Source organism: Pleurodeles waltl, chromosome 1_2 (genome assembly GCF_031143425.1).
Source record: "Pleurodeles waltl isolate 20211129_DDA chromosome 1_2, aPleWal1.hap1.20221129, whole genome shotgun sequence".
Classification (NCBI taxonomy): Eukaryota; Metazoa; Chordata; class Amphibia; order Caudata; family Salamandridae; genus Pleurodeles; species Pleurodeles waltl.
In genome coordinates, this window is record NC_090437.1 from 974,566,292 (window position 1) to 974,586,115 (window position 19,824).

Genomic DNA, 19,824 nt, shown 5'->3' on the forward strand with positions numbered 1-19,824 from the left:
CCGTAGAACAACTTTATTTTTGTGTATTTGAATAAATGGTTCTTGAATGGTAAATGCTTGGATTTCACTCACTCTTCTTAGAGATGTGATGGCAATTAAAAATGCAACTTTCCACGTTAAGTATTGCATTTCACAAGAGTGCATGGGCTCAAAAGGTGGACCCATGAGTCGTGTTAAGACAATGTTGAGGTTCCATGAAGGAACAGGTGGTGTTCTTGGTGGTATAATTCTCTTTAGGCCTTCCATAAACGCTTTTATGACTGGTATCCTAAATAATGAAGTTGAGTGCGTAATTTGCAGGTAAGCTGAAATTGCAGTAAGATGTATTTTAATGGAAGAGAAAGCTAGTTTAGATTTCTGCAAATGTAGTAAGTATCCTACTATCTCTTTTGCAGATGCGTGTAAAGGTTGAATTTAATTATTATGGCAGTAATAAACAAATCTTTTCCACTTATTTGCATAACAGTGTCTAGTGGTAGGTTTTCTAGCCTGTTTTATGACCTCCATACATTCCTGTGTGAGGTCTAAGTGCCCGAATTCTAGGATTTCAGGAGCCAAATTGCTAGATTCAGCGATGCTGAATTTGGATGTCTGATCTGTTGTTTGTGTTGTGTTAACAGATCTGGTCTGTTTGGCAGTTTGATATGAGGTACTACTGAAAGGTCTAGTAGTGTTGTGTACCAAGGTTGCCTTGCCCATGTTGGTGCTATTAGTATGAGTTTGAGTTTGTTTTGACTCAACTTGTTTACTAGATATGGAAGAAGTGGGAGAGGGGAAAAGCGTACGCAAATACCCTGACCAGTTCATCCATAGTGCATTGCCCTGAGACTGATGTTGTGGGTACCTGGATGCGAAGTTTTGGCATTTTGAGTTTTCTTTTGTTGCAAATAGATCTATTTGTGGCGTTCCCCACATTCTGAAGTAAGTGTTCAGTATTTGGGGATGAATTTCCCATTCGTGGATCTGTTGGTGATCCCGAGAGAGATTGTCTGCTAACTGATTCTGAATCCCTGGAATAAATTGTGCTATTAGGCGAATGTGGTTGTGAATCGCCCAATGCCATATTTTTTGTGTTAGGAGACACAACTGTGTCGAGTGTGTTCCTCCCCGTTTGTTTAGGTAATACATTGTTGTCATGTTGTCTGTTTTGACAAGAGTGTATTTGTGGGTTATTATGGGTTGAAATGCTTTCAGAGCTAGAAATACCGCTAAAAGTTCTAAGTGGTTTATATGAAACTGTTTTTGCTGAATGTCCCATTGTCCTTGGATGCTGTGCTGATTGAGGTGTGCTCCCCCACCCTGTCATGGATGCATCTGTCGTTATTACGTATTGTGGCACTGGGTCTTGAAAAGGCCGCCCTTGGTTTAAATTTATACTGTTCCACCATTGAAGCGAGATGTATGTTTGGCGGTCTATCAACACCAGATCTAGAAGTTGACCCTGTGCCTGTGACCACTGTGATGCTAGGCACTGTTGTAAGGGCCGCATGTGCAACCTTGCGTTTGGGACAATGGCTATGCATGAGGACATCATGCCTAGGAGTTTCATTACTAATTTGACCTGTATCTTTTGGTTTGGATACATGGCTTGTATGACATTTTGGAATGTTTGGACTCTTTGTGGACTTGGAGTGGCAATTCCTTTTACTGTGTTGATTGTTGCTCCTAGGTATTGCTGTGTTTGACACGGCAGAAGGTGTGACTGAGTAATTGATTGAGAAACCTAGTTTGTGTAGGGTTTCTATGACGTAATTTGTGTTTTGTGAACACTGTTTTTGCGAGTTGGTTTTGATTAACCAATCGTCTAGGTACTGGAACACATGTATTTGCTGCCTTCTGATATGTGCAGCTACTACTGCTAGACATTTTGTAAAAACTCCTGGCGCAGTTGTTATTCCGAATGGCAACACTTTGAATTGGTAATGTATCCCTTGGAATACAAACCTTAGGTACTTCCTGTGTGAAGGATGTATTGGTATATGGAAATATGCATCCTTTAGATCCAGTGTTGTCATGTAGTCTTGTTGTTTGAGCCGTGGGATTACTTCTTGTAATGTAACCATGTGAAAATGGTCTGATTTGATGTATGTATTTAATATTCTGAGATCTAGTATAGGTCTTAGTGTTTTGTCTTTTTTGTGTATCAGAAAGTACAGTGAGTAAACTCCTGTGTTTAGTTCTTGTTTTGGTACTAATTCTATTGCTTCTTTTTGGAGCAATGCTTGAACTTCTAATCCTAGAAGATTTATATGTTGTTTCGACATACTGTGTGTTTTCGGTGGGACTGTTGGAGGGGATTCGCGAAATTCTATGCAATAACCATGCTGGATAATTGCTAGTACCCAAGTATCTGTTGTTATCTCCTCCCAATGTTTGTAAAATTGGCTTAATCTTCCCCCCACAGGTGTTATGTGATGGGGATGTGTGACTTGTGAGTCACTGCTTATTTTGAGGACTTTTGGGGCTTTGGAATTTTCCTCTACTTCTTTGGAATTGTCCCCCTCTATATTGCCCCCAAAAACTTCCCCGCTGATATTGGCTTTGGTAAGTGGGCCTTGTTTGTGATGTTGTGGTTTCTGTAGGTTGTCCTCGAAACCCTCCCCTAAAAGGTGTTTTGCGAAAGGTGCCTCTGCTCTGCGGGGAGTAGTGCGCCCATGGCTTTTGCCGTATCAGTGTCTTTCTTGAGTTTCTCAATAGCAGTGTCGACTTCCGGCCCAAACAACTGCTGTTCATTAAATGGCATATTTAGCACGGCTTGTTAAATTTCCGGCTTGAAACCTGACGTGCGGAGCCATGCGTGCCTTCTTATTGTTATTGCAGTATTTACTGTCCTTGCAGCCGTATCTGCTGCATCCATTGAAGACCGTATCTGATTATTAGAGATACTTTGTCCTTCTTCCACCACTTGTTGTGCTCTTTTTTGGAACTCCTTGGGTAAGTGTTCTATCAAATGTTGCATCTCATCCCAGTGAGCTCTGTCATATCTTGCCAAAAGCGCTTGTGAATTGGCAGTGCGCCATTGGTTTGCTGCTTGTGCTGCAACCCTTTTGCCCGCAGCATCAAATTTGTGACTCTCTTTGTCTGGAGGTTGTGCGTCTCCCGAGGTATGAGAGTTTGCTCTCTTATGAGCTGCCCCGACAACTACTGAGTCTGGAGTTAACTGCGTTGTAATATAAACAGGATCTGTTGGCGGTGGCTTGTACTTTTTCTCCACCCTTGGAGTTATGGCTCGGCCTTTAACAGGATCCTGAAAGATTTGTTTTGAATGTTTTAGCATTCCTGGGAGCATAGGTAGTCTTTAGTACTGGCTATGAGTGGAGGTTAGCGTGTTAAACAAGAAGTCATCCTCAATTGGTTCTGAATGCAAGGTGACGTTATGGAAAGCAGCTGCCCTTGCGATCACCTGTGTGTAAGATGTACTGTCCTCAGGAGGGGACGGCCTGGTAGGGTACGAGTCTGGGCTGTTGTCCGATACTGGAGCATCGTAATGGTCCCATGCATCGGGATCATCTTGACTCATGGCAGTATGAGTCGGTGAGTGCATCAGTGGAGGAATTGCTACTGGTGATGTGTCCACTGATGGTGGTGGAGAAGGTGGTGGAGTGGTTTTCTTTGCCACCTTTGCCTGTGGCTCCTTGTCCTTTTCGTGAAAGGCAAGTTTTCTTTTTGTTTTAATTGGAGGAAGAGTGGTTATCTTCCCTGTGTCTTGATGAATGTGGAGCCTCCTTTGAGTATAGTCTGGCTCTACAGGCTGAAGTTCCTCTCCAAATCTATGTTTTTTCATTTGTGAGGCTAATCCTTGTTCCTCTGTATAGGAACCTGTTCTCGGCTCCGAGGCTGGATGTTTCGGAACCAAAACTTATTCGGAGGTCTTTTTAGGCTCCGAAGAAACCTTTGTAATTTTCGGCGTGGTGGTGTCTCGGTGCCGCTGTCACGGTGCCGAAAGTTCTCAGAGCCGATGTCTCGGGTCCGAGATTGCTGTGTGGCGGTATCTCGACCGGAGTCGGATGACTTAGACACCAGCGTGCCCTTTTTCGGTGCCTTGGCTCGGTCACCGCTTTTTTGGGTTAAGCCATGGCCTGTTGGCGGTGGCGTCCCCTGGGCTCTTGTTGACTTCTCGTGAGTCTTATGTTTCGACGTCTTTCTCACGGTTTTCGGCGTTTCTTCGGCCTCGAGCTCTTCCGAGTCCGATTCGTGGATAGAGAAAGCTTCCTCTTCTTCCTCGAAACGCTCTTGTTCTGTCGGCGTCGACGCCATCTGCAGTCTTCTGGCTCTTCGGTCTCTTAACGTCTTTCTGGACCGAAACGCTCGACAGGCCTCACAAGTATCTTCCTTGTGCTCTGGGGACAAGCACAAGTTACAGACCAGATGCTGATCCATATACGGATACTTGTTATGGCATTTTGGACAGAAGCGGAATGGGGTCCGTTCCATCAGCCTTGAATTCACACGTGGCCGGGCCGACCAGGCCCCGACGGGGGATCGAAAAAACCCCAAAGGGCCACCGGAACTCTTCTAAATTCGGTGTCGATCTGTTGTAACTAACCCGATACCGAACGCAAACAATACCGATGTTTTTTCTGAGATTCTAACTAACTTTCCGACCCGAAACACGGAGCGAAAAGGAACACGTCCGAACCCGATGGCGGAAAAAAAAAAAACAATCTAAGATGGAGTCGACGCCCATGCGCAATGGAGTCGAAATGGGAGGAGTCCCTCGATCTCGTGACTCGAAAAGACTTCTTCGAAGAAAAACAACTTGTAACACTCCGAGCCCAACACCAGATGGCGGGATGTGCACAGCATGTGTATCTGCAGCTACACATGCCATCGAACATATATATATATATATCTATACTGTCTTCACAATCCAGGTCATTTGTGCCTTTTGCTACTAGTCTTACTAACATGTAGAGCATGTGACAATTAAAAATACGGAGTTTTGCTAATAGATTTAGTCTTATTCTTATAATAAATCACTGCCTGTAAGCATTCCAGACAATGTCCTTTCTAACGCAGACAACAGTTTTGGAAAAAAGTGACAAAGGACTCCTTAAATTTATGGTTTACATGAAAAGAAGAAAATCACCTTGGGTACAAACTTAAGATGAGTATGCAATACTACCTTTCTCAGATGTACCTGGGTATACAGACATTTACCTGTTACTCATCCTTCACAGCGAAATACAGCTGCAAGGAAATTCACTTCAAAATCAAGATACTGCAAAGACTCTGTCCACAGAATGAACAGAAGATAATAAACCTAGTTTACATCATACTTCACCTTTAATAAAGAATGACTGATTAGGATGTTTGGTACTCTTCCTGTAGGCAGAGGTTTCAGATAAGGGTAGTCTTATAGATGTGTACTTCAAATGGCTGTTCAGTAGCTGTAGCAAATATAACAAAATTACTTGAACAAAAAGGTATTTGTCCAGCTTGTAGGCATGTAAGATTCCCAGACTTTGTCCGTCTGCCTCTATGAAAGGTGTAAATGGCATACTTCTGAGATCTCTGGAGCCAGGCTGCCAAGTTAAAAGAGGGGGTGCCTGGCTAGTTCTGCCCCAGTGATAGCAGATGAGGCATTGTTGAAAATTTCTGATGCCATACTAGAGGCATGCATTAGATGAGGAAACCATTGTTGTTGGTATCTATCACCATTTTGCCATCAAACCCGGTTCAGGGTTCAAAGAAGTCTGGCATTGGTATAAACTTGATCTACGTCTCTTTGATACGCATCAGGTCTGTTCAGCACTAGATCTATGTGGCGTTTCTTATTATCTTGGAAACAGAAGTATATTTCAAAAGGTATCAGTTCAGAGGATTTGTGTTCCCAAATCTTTTCGGTTAGTCGCATTGAAGGTTTATGGTTTTTCAAGAAAGTGAGTTTTTCTTTTTTTAACAGATGTTGGTGCTAACTTAACTGACTTCTTCGTAATTATTACCACAATGAGAAACAGGTTCCCTTTTGTTAATTCACTCAAATCAACATGTGAACTGTCTTTCTGCACTAAAACCTAAATCTTGGTAAGGAGGTATCACTTCCAACTATCAAAGGGACAGCTAGTTTAAAAACAGTACAGTTCATACCGACATACTGTCAAAATTGTGACAAAGGCAGAGACCGCAGATACACTGCAAATCCTCCAGCAGCAACAATGTTAGTGCAGTCAGATCAAGAAACTGTCTCTTTCCAATCCTCTGCACTTGGTTTGCTCCAGTGCAGATGGCTTCTTCCTGTGGCTGCTGTCTGGTACAGTTTTAGTGAAAAATTATAAATTCCACTCCCTAATTAGGAGAATGCTTCTGATCCAGGTAGTTGAAAATCAAATCTGAAGCTGATGGACAGGTAAGCAGGGCACTGTATGCTTACGGTTAATGTCATTATGAGGCATACACACTCCACCTACAGTCAATGCCCAAAAGCAGAAGGATTCATTTTTTTAAGTGTTGTTCTCTCATCCAATTAATGGCCGCTAGAATGATGTGTAGCAGGTGAACCTTGAGTAGGATCACACTGCAAAATAAGACTAATTCTTCAAAGCTTCAATTGTCCACCTGAATATAAATCTTTCCATAAAAACAACATTTCATGTTTAGCAGTTTCCTTATCATGCTTCACGTCAGCTTCTTAATCACTCAACGTCACTACATTACGCCTGCCCCCTCCAACTAACCAAGTTCCCTTACATCTTTTTTATTCTTTTTCATGTGAATCAAAATCATGCAATCTCTTACACCACCTTCTCTTAAAGCTTAGCCTTTTTATGGTACAGGTTAACTTTTGCTTCATTCCCTAAACCAACTGCACTTTCATCACTTTGACTCAAAGAAATTATCTCTGACTTTTGCCCATAAACTAGTGGAACATATTTCTGAGAGAAGAAAAACTGTACTTATTTTGCTTTCTTTAAGAAAATGGGGAAAATAGATTACCTGGTTTTCTCCAGGGCTTGTCCTCAAAAGTATCCAAGTCCACATCCACTAGTGGAACCCCGTTAATACTTCCTGGTGCCTCAAGATCAACACCTTTTACTTTCCCTCCTGTATGAAAAAAAAACAAAGTTGAAAATTAAACATGTAATTATTTTTTAATCTTTATTTGTGAGCATAAATACTTAATGAAACAATCCAAAGAATGTTCTTTTACAGAGAAATGACCACCTTCTTCAAACGTTATTTAACATCTCTAAGGTGATTCAGACACCAAATTGCTTTTGAGCAGTTTGAAACAGCAGCTATGAAGCATAGTTTAAGAGACAAAGAATTAGTAAATGTAATTATGTCACTGTTGAATAGCACGAGGTTCAACACACTGCTTCACCATGTCATAACAAATGGATGAAATACAAGCCATGCCTTTGGTGATATGGACAGAAGTGCCAATTTTCTTCTACATCACACATTATCTAGTTTTATTAGGAAAGTGACCATCAGAAAAACAAGGTACGACTGCATATGTGCAACAAGCACAAGTCAAATGTGTCCTAACATGAAGAGTAACACATGTGAAGATTAGTTTTAACTATAATACACCTATTTGCTTATCTTACCTTAAACAGCTCGAAAAGCAGCTCATGCTCACCAGCCAAGGCCCTAGAAACTGCCTCAACCCATGCAAAACAGGTTCTGCTCTCAGAACAAGAAAATCCCATCACTGTACCACTCTACTGGGAAGTTGTCAACAGGGTCTTCTCCCAAGATGTAAAAAGGGCTACAACCTCTATGCTCCAAAGGAGCAAAATTGACGTTCATTAATGAAAGGAAATTACAACATCATTCCACTACAGAAACCGCATCTGAAAGGCAGAAACCACAATAGTCTTGGGGCTAGATGATACCCCTTAGAATATCGTTTTCTGGAAAAATCATAATGCAGTCGCACCATCCTTCTGTTAGACACTGAACATTAGGGTCCGGAAAAAAAATATAGAAAAAAAGGCTGATGCCTTATAGTTGCAGAATGATTAAGAAATAAGAAAATGGTGGTGGCTACAGTGAACTCTCTAAATGTAGGGCAAGATAGGTTCTTAATAGTTTTCTTGCTAACATTATGAGGAAATGAGTGGCTTCACAGCGACCAGACATTTTAACCTGGAAGAAATGCTGACTTGGATAGAAAGGTTAAAAACCACCTAACATTTATTCGGGAACCTTACTGAATGAACTGAAATCCATTTTGAAGGACTTATGGATTCATAACGTACGGAGTGAATTCAACAGCAAAGCCAGAGACTAAACATTTTTCTTGAACGCTCTCAGAAACTTATTAAAGTTTCAGTACATCATGGTGAGCAAAAGCCTGATGTCAGACATTAGTAAGACTGAGATATACCCAATTTTGCCCCTGATCAAGCACCAATATATTTATCTATCTTACACGCTGTAGGAAGTTGGCTCTGTATGTGCTATTTCAAAGTAAGGAATAGCATGCACAGAGTCCAAGGGTTCCCCTTAGAGGTAAAATAGTGGTGAAAATAGATAATACTAATGCTCTATTTTGTGGTAGTGTGGTCGAGCAGTAGACTTATCCAAGGAGTAGTGTTAAGCATTTGTTGTACATACACATAGACAATAAATGAGGTACACACACTCAGAGACAAATCCAGCCAATAGGTTTTTATATAGAAAAATATATTTTCTTAGTTTATTTTAAGAACCACAGGTTCAAATTCTACATGTAATATCTCATTCGAAAGGTATTGCAGGTAAGTACTTTAGGAACTTCAAATCATCAAAATTGCATGTATACTTTTCAAGTTATTGACAAATAGCTGTTTTAAAAGTGGACACTTAGTGCAATTTTCACAGTTCCTAGGGGAGGTAAGTTTTGATTAGTTTTACCAGGTAAGTAAGACACTTACAGGGTTCAGTTCTTGGTCCAAGGTAGCCCACCGTTGGGGGTTCAGAGCAACCTCAAAGTCACCACACCAGCAGCTCAGGGCCGGTCAGGTGCAGAGTTCAAAGTGGTGCCCAAAACACATAGGCTAGAATGGAGAGAAGGGGGTGCCCCGGTTCCGGTCTGCTTGCAGGTAAGTACCCGCGTCTTCGGAGGGCAGACCAGGGGGGTTTTGTAGGGCACCGGGGGGGACACAAGTCCACACAGAAATTTCACCCTCAGCAGCGCGGGGGCGGCCGGGTGCAGTGTAGAAACAAGCGTCGGGTTTGTAATGGAAGTCAATGGGAGATCTAGGGATCTCTTCAGCGCTGCAGGCAGGCAAGGGGGGGGTTCCTCGGGGAAACCTCCACTTGGTCAAGGGAGAGGGACTCCTGGGGGTCACTCCTCCAGTGAAAGTCCGGTCCTTCAGGTCCTGGGGGCTGCGGGTGCAGGGTCTCTCCCAGGTGTCGGGACTTGGGATTCAAAGAGTCGCGGTCAGGGGAAGCCTCGGGATTCCCTCTGCAGGCGGCGCTGTGGGGGCTCAGGGGGGACAGGTTTTTGTACTCACAGTCTTAGAGTAGTCCTGGGGTCCCTCCTGAGGTGTCGGATCGCCACCAGCCGAGTCGGGGTCGCCGGGTGCAGTGTTGCAAGTCTCACGCTTCTTGCGGGGAGCTTGCAGGGTTCTTTAAAGCTGCTGGAAACAAAGTTGCAGCTTTTCTTGGAGCAGGTCCGCTGTCCTCGGGAGTTTCTTGTCTTTTCGAAGCAGGGGCAGTCCTCAGAGGATGTCGAGGTCGCTGGTCCCTTTGGAAGGCGTTGCTGGAGCAGGATCTTTGGAAGGCAGGAGACAGGCCGGTGAGTTTCTGGAGCCAAGGCAGTTGTCGTCTTCTGGTCTTCCTCTGCAGGGGTTTTTCAGCTAGGCAGTCCTTCTTCTTGTAGTTGCAGGAATCTAATTTTCTAGGGTTCAGGGTAGCCCTTAAATACTAAATTTAAGGGCGTGTTTAGGTCTGGGGGGTTAGTAGCCAATGGCTACTAGCCCTGAGGGTGGGTACACCCTCTTTGTGCCTCCTCCCAAGGGGAGGGGGTCACAATCCTAACCCTATTGGGGGAATCCTCCATCTGCAAGATGGAGGATTTCTAAAAGTTAGAGTCACTTCAGCTCAGGACACCTTAGGGGCTGTCCTGACTGGCCAGTGACTCCTCCTTGTTGCTTTCTTTGTTCCCTCCAGCCTTGCCGCCAAAAGTGGGGGCTGTGGCCGGAGGGGGCGGGCAACTCCACTAAGCTGGAGTGCCCTGCTGGGCTGTGACAAAGGGGTGAGCCTTTGAGGCTCACCGCCAGGTGTCACAGCTCCTGCCTGGGGGAGGTGTTAGCATCTCCACCCAGTGCAGGCTTTGTTACTGGCCTCAGAGTGACAAAGGCACTCTCCCCATGGGGCCAGCAACATGTCTCTAGTGTGGCAGGCTGCTGGAACCAGTCAGCCTACACAGATAGTTGGTTAAGTTTCAGGGGGCACCTCTAAGGTGCCCTCTGTGGTGTATTTTACAATAAAATGTACACTGGCATCAGTGTGCATTTATTGTGCTGAGAAGTTTGATACCAAACTTCCCAGTTTTCAGTGTAGCCATTATGGTGCTGTGGAGTTCGTGTTTGACAGACTCCTAGACCATATACTCTTATGGCTACCCTGCACTTACAATGTCTAAGGTTTTGTTTAGACACTGTAGGGGTACCATGCTCATGCACTGGTACCCTCACCTATGGTATAGTGCACCCTGCCTTAGGGCTGTAAGGCCTGCTAGAGGGGTGTCTTACCTATACTGCATAGGCAGTGAGAGGCTGGCATGGCACCCTGAGGGGAGTGCCATGTCGACTTACTCGTTTTGTCCTCACTAGCACACACAAGCTGGCAAGCAGTGTGTCTGTGCTGAGTGAGAGGTCTCCAGGGTGGCATAAGACATGCTGCAGCCCTTAGAGACCTTCCTTGGCATCAGGGCCCTTGGTACTAGAAGTACCAGTTACAAGGGACTTATCTGGATGCCAGGGTCTGCCAATTGTGGATACAAAAGTACAGGTTAGGGAAAGAACACTGGTGCTGGGGCCTGGGTAGCAGGCCTCAGCACACTTTCAATTGTAAACATAGCATCAGCAAAGGCAAAAAGTCAGGGGGCAACCATGCCAAGGAGGCATTTCCTTACACAACCCCCCCCCAAACGAAAGAGGATGAGACTAACCTTTCCCAAGAGAGTCTTCATTTTCTAAGTGGAAGAACCTGGAAAGGCCATCTGCATTGGCATGGGCAGTCCCAGGTCTGTGTTCCACTATAAAGTCCATTCCCTGTAGGGAGATGGACCACCTCAACAGTTTAGGATTTTCACCTTTCATTTGCATCAGCCATTTGAGAGGTCTGTGGTCAGTTTGAACTAGGAAGTGAGTCCCAAAGAGGTATGGTCTCAGCTTCTTCAGGGACCAAACCACAGCAAAGGCCTCCCTCTCAATGGCACTCCAACGCTGCTCCCTGGGGAGTAACCTCCTGCTAATGAAAGCAACAGGCTGGTCAAGGCCATCATCATTTGTTTGGGACAAAACTGCCCCTATCCCATGTTCAGAGGCATCAGTCTGCACAATGAACTGCTTAGAATAATCTGGAGCTTTGAGAACTGGTGCTGAGCACATTGCCTGTTTCAGGGTGTCAAAGGCCTGTTGGCATTCCACAGTCCAGTTTACTTTCTTGGGCATTTTCTTGGAGGTGAGTTCAGTGAGGGCTGTCACAATGGATCCATATCCCTTCACAAACCTCCTGTAATACCCAGTCAAGCCAAGGAATGCCCTGACTTGAGTCTGGGTTTTTGGAGCTACCCAGTCCAGAATGGTCTGGATCTTGGGTTGGAGTGGCTGAACTTGGCCTCCACCTACAAGGTGTCCCAAGTAAACCACAGTTCCCTGCCCTATCTGGCATTTGGATGCCTTGATAGAGAGGCCTGCAGATTGCAGAGCCTTCAAAACCTTCCTCAGGTGGACCAGGTGATCCTGCCAGGTGGAGCTAAAGACAGCAATATCATCAAGATAAGCTGTGCTAAAGGACTCCAAGCCAGCAAGGACTTGATTCACCAACCTTTGGAAGGTGGCAGGGGCATTCTTTAAACCAAAGGGCATAACAGTAAACTGGTAATGCCCATCAGGTGTGGAGAATGCTGTCTTTTCTTTTGCTCCAGGTGCCATTTTTATTTGCCAGTACCCTGCTGTCAAGTCAAAGGTACTTAGAAATTTGGCAGCACCTAATTTATCAATGAGCTCATCAGCTCTTGGAATTGGATGAGCATCTGTCTTGGTGACAGAATTGAGCCCTCTGTAGTCCACACAAAACCTCATCTCTTTCTTTCCATCTTTGGTGTGAGGTTTGGGGACTAAGACCACTGGGCTAGCCCAGGGGCTGTCAGAGCGCTCAATTACTCCCAATTCCAGCATCTTGTGGACTTCCACCTTGATGCTTTCCTTAACATGGTCAGACTGTCTGAAGATTTTGTTCTTGACAGGCATGCTGTCTCCTGTGTCCACATCATGGGTACACAGGTGTGTCTGACCAGGGGTTAGGGAGAAAAGCTCAGGAAACTGTTGTAGGACTCTCCTACAATCAGCCTGCTGTTGGCCAGAGAGGGTGTCTGAGTAGATCACTCCATCTACTGTGCCATCCTTTGGGTCTGATGACAGAAGATCAGGGAGAGGTTCACTCTCTGCCTCCTGGTCCTCATCTGTTACCATCAACAGATTCACATCAGCCCTGTCATGGAAGAGCTTAAGGCGGTTCACATGGATCACCCTCTTGGGGCTCCTGCTTGTGCCCAGGTCCACCAGGTAGGTGACCTGACTCTTCCTCTCTAGCACTGGGTAAGGGCCACTCCATTTGTCCTGGAGTGCCCTGGGAGCCACAGGCTCCAGAACCCAGACTTTCTGCCCTGGTTGGAACTCAACCAGTGCAGCCTTTTGGTCATACCAAAACTTCTGGAGCTGTTGGCTGGCCTCAAGGTTTTTGGTTGCCTTTTCCATGTACTCTGCCATTCTAGAGCGAAGGCCAAGTACATAGTCCACTATGTCCTGTTTAGGCTCATGGAGAGGTCTCTCCCAGCCTTCTTTAACAAGGGCAAGTGGTCCCCTTACAGGATGACCAAACAGAAGTTCAAAGGGTGAGAATCCTACTCCCTTCTGTGGCACCTCTCTGTAAGCGAAAAGCAGACATGGCAAGAGGACATCCCATCTCCTTTTGAGTTTTTCTGGGAGCCCCATGATCATGCCCTTTAATGTCTTGTTGAATCTCTCAACTAAGCCATTAGTTTGTGGATGGTATGGTGTAGTGAACTTATAAGTCACTCCACACTCATTCCACATGTGCTTTAGGTATGCTGACATGAAGTTGGTACCTCTGTCAGACACCACCTCCTTAGGGAAACCCACTCTGGTAAAGATACCAATGAGGGCCTTGGCTACTGCAGGGGCAGTAGTCGACCTAAGGGGAATAGCTTCAGGATACCTGGTAGCATGATCCACTACTACCAGGATATACATATTTCCTGAGGCTGTGGGAGGTTCCAGTGGACCAACTATGTCCACACCCACTCTTTCAAAGGGCACCCCCACCACTGGAAGTGGAATGAGGGGGGCCTTTGGATGCCCACCTGTCTTACCACTGGCTTGACAGGTGGGGCAGGAGAGGCAAAACTCCTTAACCATGTTGGACATATTGGGCCAGTAGAAGTGGTTGACTAACCTCTCCCACGTCTTGGTTTGTCCCAAATGTCCAGCAAGGGGAATGTCATGGGCCAATGTTAGGATGAACTCTCTGAACAGCTGAGGCACTACCACTCTCCTAGTGGCACCAGGTTTGGGGTCTCTGGCCTCAGTGTACAGGAGCCCATCTTCCCAATAGACCCTATGTGTTCCATTTTTCTTGCCTTTGGACTCTTCAGCAGCTTGCTGCCTAAGGCCTTCAAGAGAGGGACAGGTTTCTTGTCCCTTACACAGCTCTTCCCTTGAGGGTCCCCCTGGGCCCAAGAGCTCAACCTGATAAGGTTCAAGCTCCAAAGGCTCAGTTCCCTCAGAGGGCAGAACTTCTTCCTGAGAAGAGAGGTTCCCTTTCTTTTGCTGTGTTGCAGTTGGTTTCCCAACTGACTTTCCTTTTCTCTTGGTAGGCTGGGCCATTCTTCCAGACTCCAGCTCTACTTGTTCACCCTGTGCCTTGCACTGTGCTCTTGTTTTCACACACACCAGTTCAGGGATACCCAGCATTGCTGCATGGGTTTTTAGTTCTACCTCAGCCCATGCTGAGGACTCCAGGTCATTTCCAAGCAGACAGTCCACTGGGATATTTGAGGAGACCACCACCTGTTTCAGGCCATTGACCCCTCCCCATTCTAAAGTAACCATTGCCATGGGATGTACTTTTCTCTGATTGTCAGCGTTGGTGACTGTGTAAGTTTTTCCAGTCAGGTATTGGCCAGGGGAAACCAGTTTCTCTGTCACCATGGTGACACTGGCACCTGTATCCCTCAGGCCCTCTATTCTAGTCCCATTAATTAAGAGTTGCTGTCTGTATTTTTGCATGTTAGGCGGCCAGACAGCTAGTGTGGCTAAATCCACCCCACCCTCAGAAACTAGAGTAGCTTCAGTGTGAACCCTGATTTGCTCTGGGCACACTGTTGATCCCACTTGGAGACTAGCCATACCAGTGTTACCTGGATGGGAGTTTGGAGTGGAACCTTTCTTGGGACAGGCCTTGTCTCCAGTTTGGTGTCCATGCTGTTTACAGCTATGACACCAGGCCTTTTTGGGATCAAAGTTTTTACCCTTGTACCCATTGTTTTGTGAAGAGGCTCTGGGCCTACCCTCCTGTGCAGGTTTTTGGGGGCCTGTAGAAGACTCTTTACTATTTTTAGTTTTGGTTGTCTCATCACCCTTCTGCTGGGGAGTCTTTGTGACCCCTTTCTTTTGGTCACCCCCTGTTGAAGTCTTGGACACCCTAGTCTTGACCCAATGGTCCGCCTTCTTTCCCAATTCTTGGGGAGAAATTGGTCCTAGGTCTACCAGATGCTGATGCAGTTTATCATTGAAACAATTACTTAACAGGTGTTCTTTCACAAATAAATTGTACAGCCCATCATAATTACTTACACCACTGCCTTGAATCCAACCATCTAGTGTTTTCACTAAGTAGTCAACAAAGTCAACCCAGGTCTGGCTCGAGGATTTTTGAGCCCCCCTGAACCTAATCCTGTACTCCTCAGTGGAGAATCCAAAGCCCTCAATCAGGGTACCCTTCATGAGGTCATAAGATTCTGCATCTTGTCCAGAGAGTGTGAGGAGTCTATCCCTACACTTTCCTGTGAACATTTCCCAAAGGAGAGCACCCCAGTGAGATCTGTTCACTTTTCTGGTTACACAAGCCCTCTCAAAAGCTGTGAACCATTTGGTGATGTCATCACCATCTTCATATTTAGTTACAATCCCTTTAGGGATTTTCAACATGTCAGGAGAATCTCTGACCCTATTTATGTTGCTGCCACCATTGATGGGTCCTAGGCCCATCTCTTGTCTTTCCCTCTCTATGGCTAGGATCTGTCTTTCCAAAGCCAATCTTTTGGCCATCCTGGCTAACTGGATGTCCTCTTCACTGGGGCTATCCTCAGTGATTTCAGAGGTGTTGGTCTCTCCTGTGAGGGAACCAGCATCTCTGACTATTATTTTTGGAGTCAGGGTTTGAGGGACCCTGTTCTCCCTAGATAGGATTGGTAGGGGGGAATTTTCCTCCAAGTCACTATCCTCTTCTTCTGAGTTGCCACCCTCAGAGGGGTTGGCCTTTTCAAACTCTGCCAAAAGCTCCTGGAGCTGTATTTTGGTAGGTTTGGGGCCCATTGTTATTTTCTTTATTTTACAGAGTGACCTTAGCTCCCTCATCTTAAGATGGAGGTAAGGTGTGGTGTCGAGTTCCACCACAGTCACATCTGTGCTAGACATTTTGCTTCTAAAAGTTGGAATACTTTTTAAGAATCTACAACTGGTTCTAGAATCTAATTCAAACTTTTACAAACTTTTAAACTCTAAAAGAAATGCTAAACAGGATCTAACACAAGGCCCTAGCAGGTCTTTTAAGAATTTAGAAAACTTTTCAAATTGCAAAAATCAATTTCTAATGACAATTTTGGAATTTGTCGTGTGATCAGGTATTGGCTGAGTAGTCCAGCAAATGCAAAGTCTTGTACCCCACCGCTGATCCACCAATGTAGGAAGTTGGCTCTGTATGTGCTATTTCAAAGTAAGGAATAGCATGCACAGAGTCCAAGGGTTCCCCTTAGAGGTAAAATAGTGGTGAAAATAGATAATACTAATGCTCTATTTTGTGGTAGTGTGGTCGAGCAGTAGACTTATCCAAGGAGTAGTGTTAAGCATTTGTTGTACATACACATAGACAATAAATGAGGTACACACACTCAGAGACAAATCCAGCCAATAGGTTTTTATATAGAAAAATATATTTTCTTAGTTTATTTTAAGAACCACAGGTTCAAATTCTACATGTAATATCTCATTCGAAAGGTATTGCAGGTAAGTACTTTAGGAACTTCAAATCATCAAAATTGCATGTATACTTTTCAAGTTATTGACAAATAGCTGTTTTAAAAGTGGACACTTAGTGCAATTTTCACAGTTCCTAGGGGAGGTAAGTTTTGATTAGTTTTACCAGGTAAGTAAGACACTTACAGGGTTCAGTTCTTGGTCCAAGGTAGCCCACCGTTGGGGGTTCAGAGCAACCTCAAAGTCACCACACCAGCAGCTCAGGGCCGGTCAGGTGCAGAGTTCAAAGTGGTGCCCAAAACACATAGGCTAGAATGGAGAGAAGGGGGTGCCCCGGTTCCGGTCTGCTTGCAGGTAAGTACCCGCGTCTTCGGAGGGCAGACCAGGGGGGTTTTGTAGGGCACCGGGGGGGACACAAGTCCACACAGAAATTTCACCCTCAGCAGCGCGGGGGCGGCCGGGTGCAGTGTAGAAACAAGCGTCGGGTTTGTAATGGAAGTCAATGGGAGATCTAGGGATCTCTTCAGCGCTGCAGGCAGGCAAGGGGGGGGTTCCTCGGGGAAACCTCCACTTGGTCAAGGGAGAGGGACTCCTGGGGGTCACTCCTCCAGTGAAAGTCCGGTCCTTCAGGTCCTGGGGGCTGCGGGTGCAGGGTCTCTCCCAGGTGTCGGGACTTGGGATTCAAAGAGTCGCGGTCAGGGGAAGCCTCGGGATTCCCTCTGCAGGCGTCGCTGTGGGGGCTCAGGGGGGACAGGTTTTTGTACTCACAGTCTTAGAGTAGTCCTGGGGTCCCTCCTGAGGTGTCGGATCGCCACCAGCCGAGTCGGGGTCGCCGGGTGCAGTGTTGCAAGTCTCACGCTTCTTGCGGGGAGCTTGCAGGGTTCTTTAAAGCTGCTGGAAACAAAGTTGCAGCTTTTCTTGGAGCAGGTCCGCTGTCCTCGGGAGTTTCTTGTCTTTTCGAAGCAGGGGCAGTCCTCAGAGGATGTCGAGGTCGCTGGTCCCTTTGGAAGGCGTCGCTGGAACAGGATCTTTGGAAGGCAGGAGACAGGCCGGTGAGTTTCTGGAGCCAAGGCAGTTGTCGTCTTCTGGTCTTCCTCTGCAGGGGTTTTTCAGCTAGGCAGTCCTTCTTCTTGTAGTTGCAGGAATCTAATTTTCTAGGGTTCAGGGTAGCCCTTAAATACTAAATTTAAGGGCGTGTTTAGGTCTGGGGGGTTAGTAGCCAATGGCTACTAGCCCTGAGGGTGGGTACACCCTCTTTGTGCCTCCTCCCAAGGGGAGGGGGTCACAATCCTAACCCTATTGGGGGAATCCTCCATCTGCAAGATGGAGGATTTCTAAAAGTTAGAGTCACTTCAGCTCAGGACACCTTAGGGGCTGTCCTGACTGGCCAGTGACTCCTCCTTGTTGCTTTCTTTGTTCCCTCCAGCCTTGCCGCCAAAAGTGGGGGCTGTGGCCGGAGGGGGCGGGCAACTCCACTAAGCTGGAGTGCCCTGCTGGGCTGTGACAAAGGGGTGAGCCTTTGAGGCTCACCGCCAGGTGTCACAGCTCCTGCCTGGGGGAGGTGTTAGCATCTCCACCCAGTGCAGGCTTTGTTACTGGCCTCAGAGTGACAAAGGCACTCTCCCCATGGGGCCAGCAACATGTCTCTAGTGTGGCAGGCTGCTGGAACCAGTCAGCCTACACAGATAGTTGGTTAAGTTTCAGGGGGCACCTCTAAGGTGCCCTCTGTGGTGTATTTTACAATAAAATGTACACTGGCATCAGTGTGCATTTATTGTGCTGAGAAGTTTGATACCAAACTTCCCAGTTTTCAGTGTAGCCATTATGGTGCTGTGGAGTTCGTGTTTGACAGACTCCTAGACCATATACTCTTATGGCTACCCTGCACTTACAATGTCTAAGGTTTTGTTTAGACACTGTAGGGGTACCATGCTCATGCACTGGTACCCTCACCTATGGTATAGTGCACCCTGCCTTAGGGCTGTAAGGCCTGCTAGAGGGGTGTCTTACCTATACTGCATAGGCAGTGAGAGGCTGGCATGGCACCCTGAGGGGAGTGCCATGTCGACTTACTCGTTTTGTCCTCACTAGCACACACAAGCTGGCAAGCAGTGTGTCTGTGCTGAGTGAGAGGTCTCCAGGGTGGCATAAGACATGCTGCAGCCCTTAGAGACCTTCCTTGGCATCAGGGCCCTTGGTACTAGAAGTACCAGTTACAAGGGACTTATCTGGATGCCAGGGTCTGCCAATTGTGGATACAAAAGTACAGGTTAGGGAAAGAACACTGGTGCTGGGGCCTGGGTAGCAGGCCTCAGCACACTTTCAATTGTAAACATAGCATCAGCAAAGGCAAAAAGTCAGGGGGCAACCATGCCAAGGAGGCATTTCCTTACACACGCCTAATTAAAGTCACTGGATATGGAGGCAGCCCAAAGGGACCCTGTACTCAATACAAGCTGCAAACCCATACAGAGGAATATTTCAACATTAAAAATAAAAGACTAACATGTTAAGTGTGGGATGCTAATTACATTTGTTATTAGAAACAAAACAACTCAGAATAGTAATTGTTTGGAAGGAAAATAAGCTTAGAAACTGGAAACCTTAGAGAATTTAAACAACCAAACAAACCCTTTCTGACTTTACTGTGAAAGGGGGAATCCTCGCAATATGCATCCTTCACAAGGCTGAGACTACATTTTTCCAAATAAAAAAGAAACCTTAGGAGTATTGAAAAAAAATACCAATTCTTACTTTTCTTACCTCTTAAAAGCAAAATAGTTGAACACTTACATAAAGAGTATGCTTTCATTTCAAGGAACACATGAACTGCCCGAGAAAGATATATTAGCGGAATTCCACTCTTATTACATATACCTATACACTTCAGACTTCCTCTTTACAGATGAAATATTTGGACCAGACCCATATGCCCTGCATCTCATCAATCAATCAATCAGTACTTGTAGAGCACTGCTCATCACCCATATGGTCTCAAGGTGCTGTGGTGGACATACTGATCATTCAAAGAGCCGGGTCTTGAGATCCTTCTTGAATTGCTTCAGTGATGCGGCCTGTCTGAGTTTGAGAGCGAGTGTGGTCGATATCTGGGATGCAAGGTAGAAGGATCTGCCTCCAGCTGTGCTTTTCTGGATTCTGGGGATGGCGACGAGAGCTAGATGGGAGAATCGGAGTTGCCTTCTGGGGATGTAGAATGTCAAGCGGTGGTTGATGTAGTCTGGTCTGATGCGAATAGGTGTGGGTCAGTAGCTTGAACGTGTCGATCGGGAGACAGTGGAAGTCTCAGAAGTGAGCGGGGATGTAGTTGTGGCGGGGTGTCTAGGATGAATCTGGCTACTGCATTCTGGACTCTCTGTAGTCTTGC

At 45.9% G+C, this 19,824-nt stretch overlaps 1 protein-coding gene across 6 annotated transcripts in view; it reads right to left on the bottom strand.

Moving 5' to 3' along the window:
* Positions 1-19,824, bottom strand: part of FIP1L1 (factor interacting with PAPOLA and CPSF1) — a 510,903-nt gene that overhangs the window by 335,968 nt on the left and 155,111 nt on the right. For all 6 annotated transcript variants that reach the window (XM_069201295.1, XM_069201279.1, XM_069201288.1 and 3 more), the window contains exon 6: positions 6,937-7,044. In XM_069201295.1, coding sequence (XP_069057396.1) covers positions 6,937-7,044 — 108 coding nt within the window. The remainder of the gene's footprint in view (positions 1-6,936; positions 7,045-19,824) is intronic.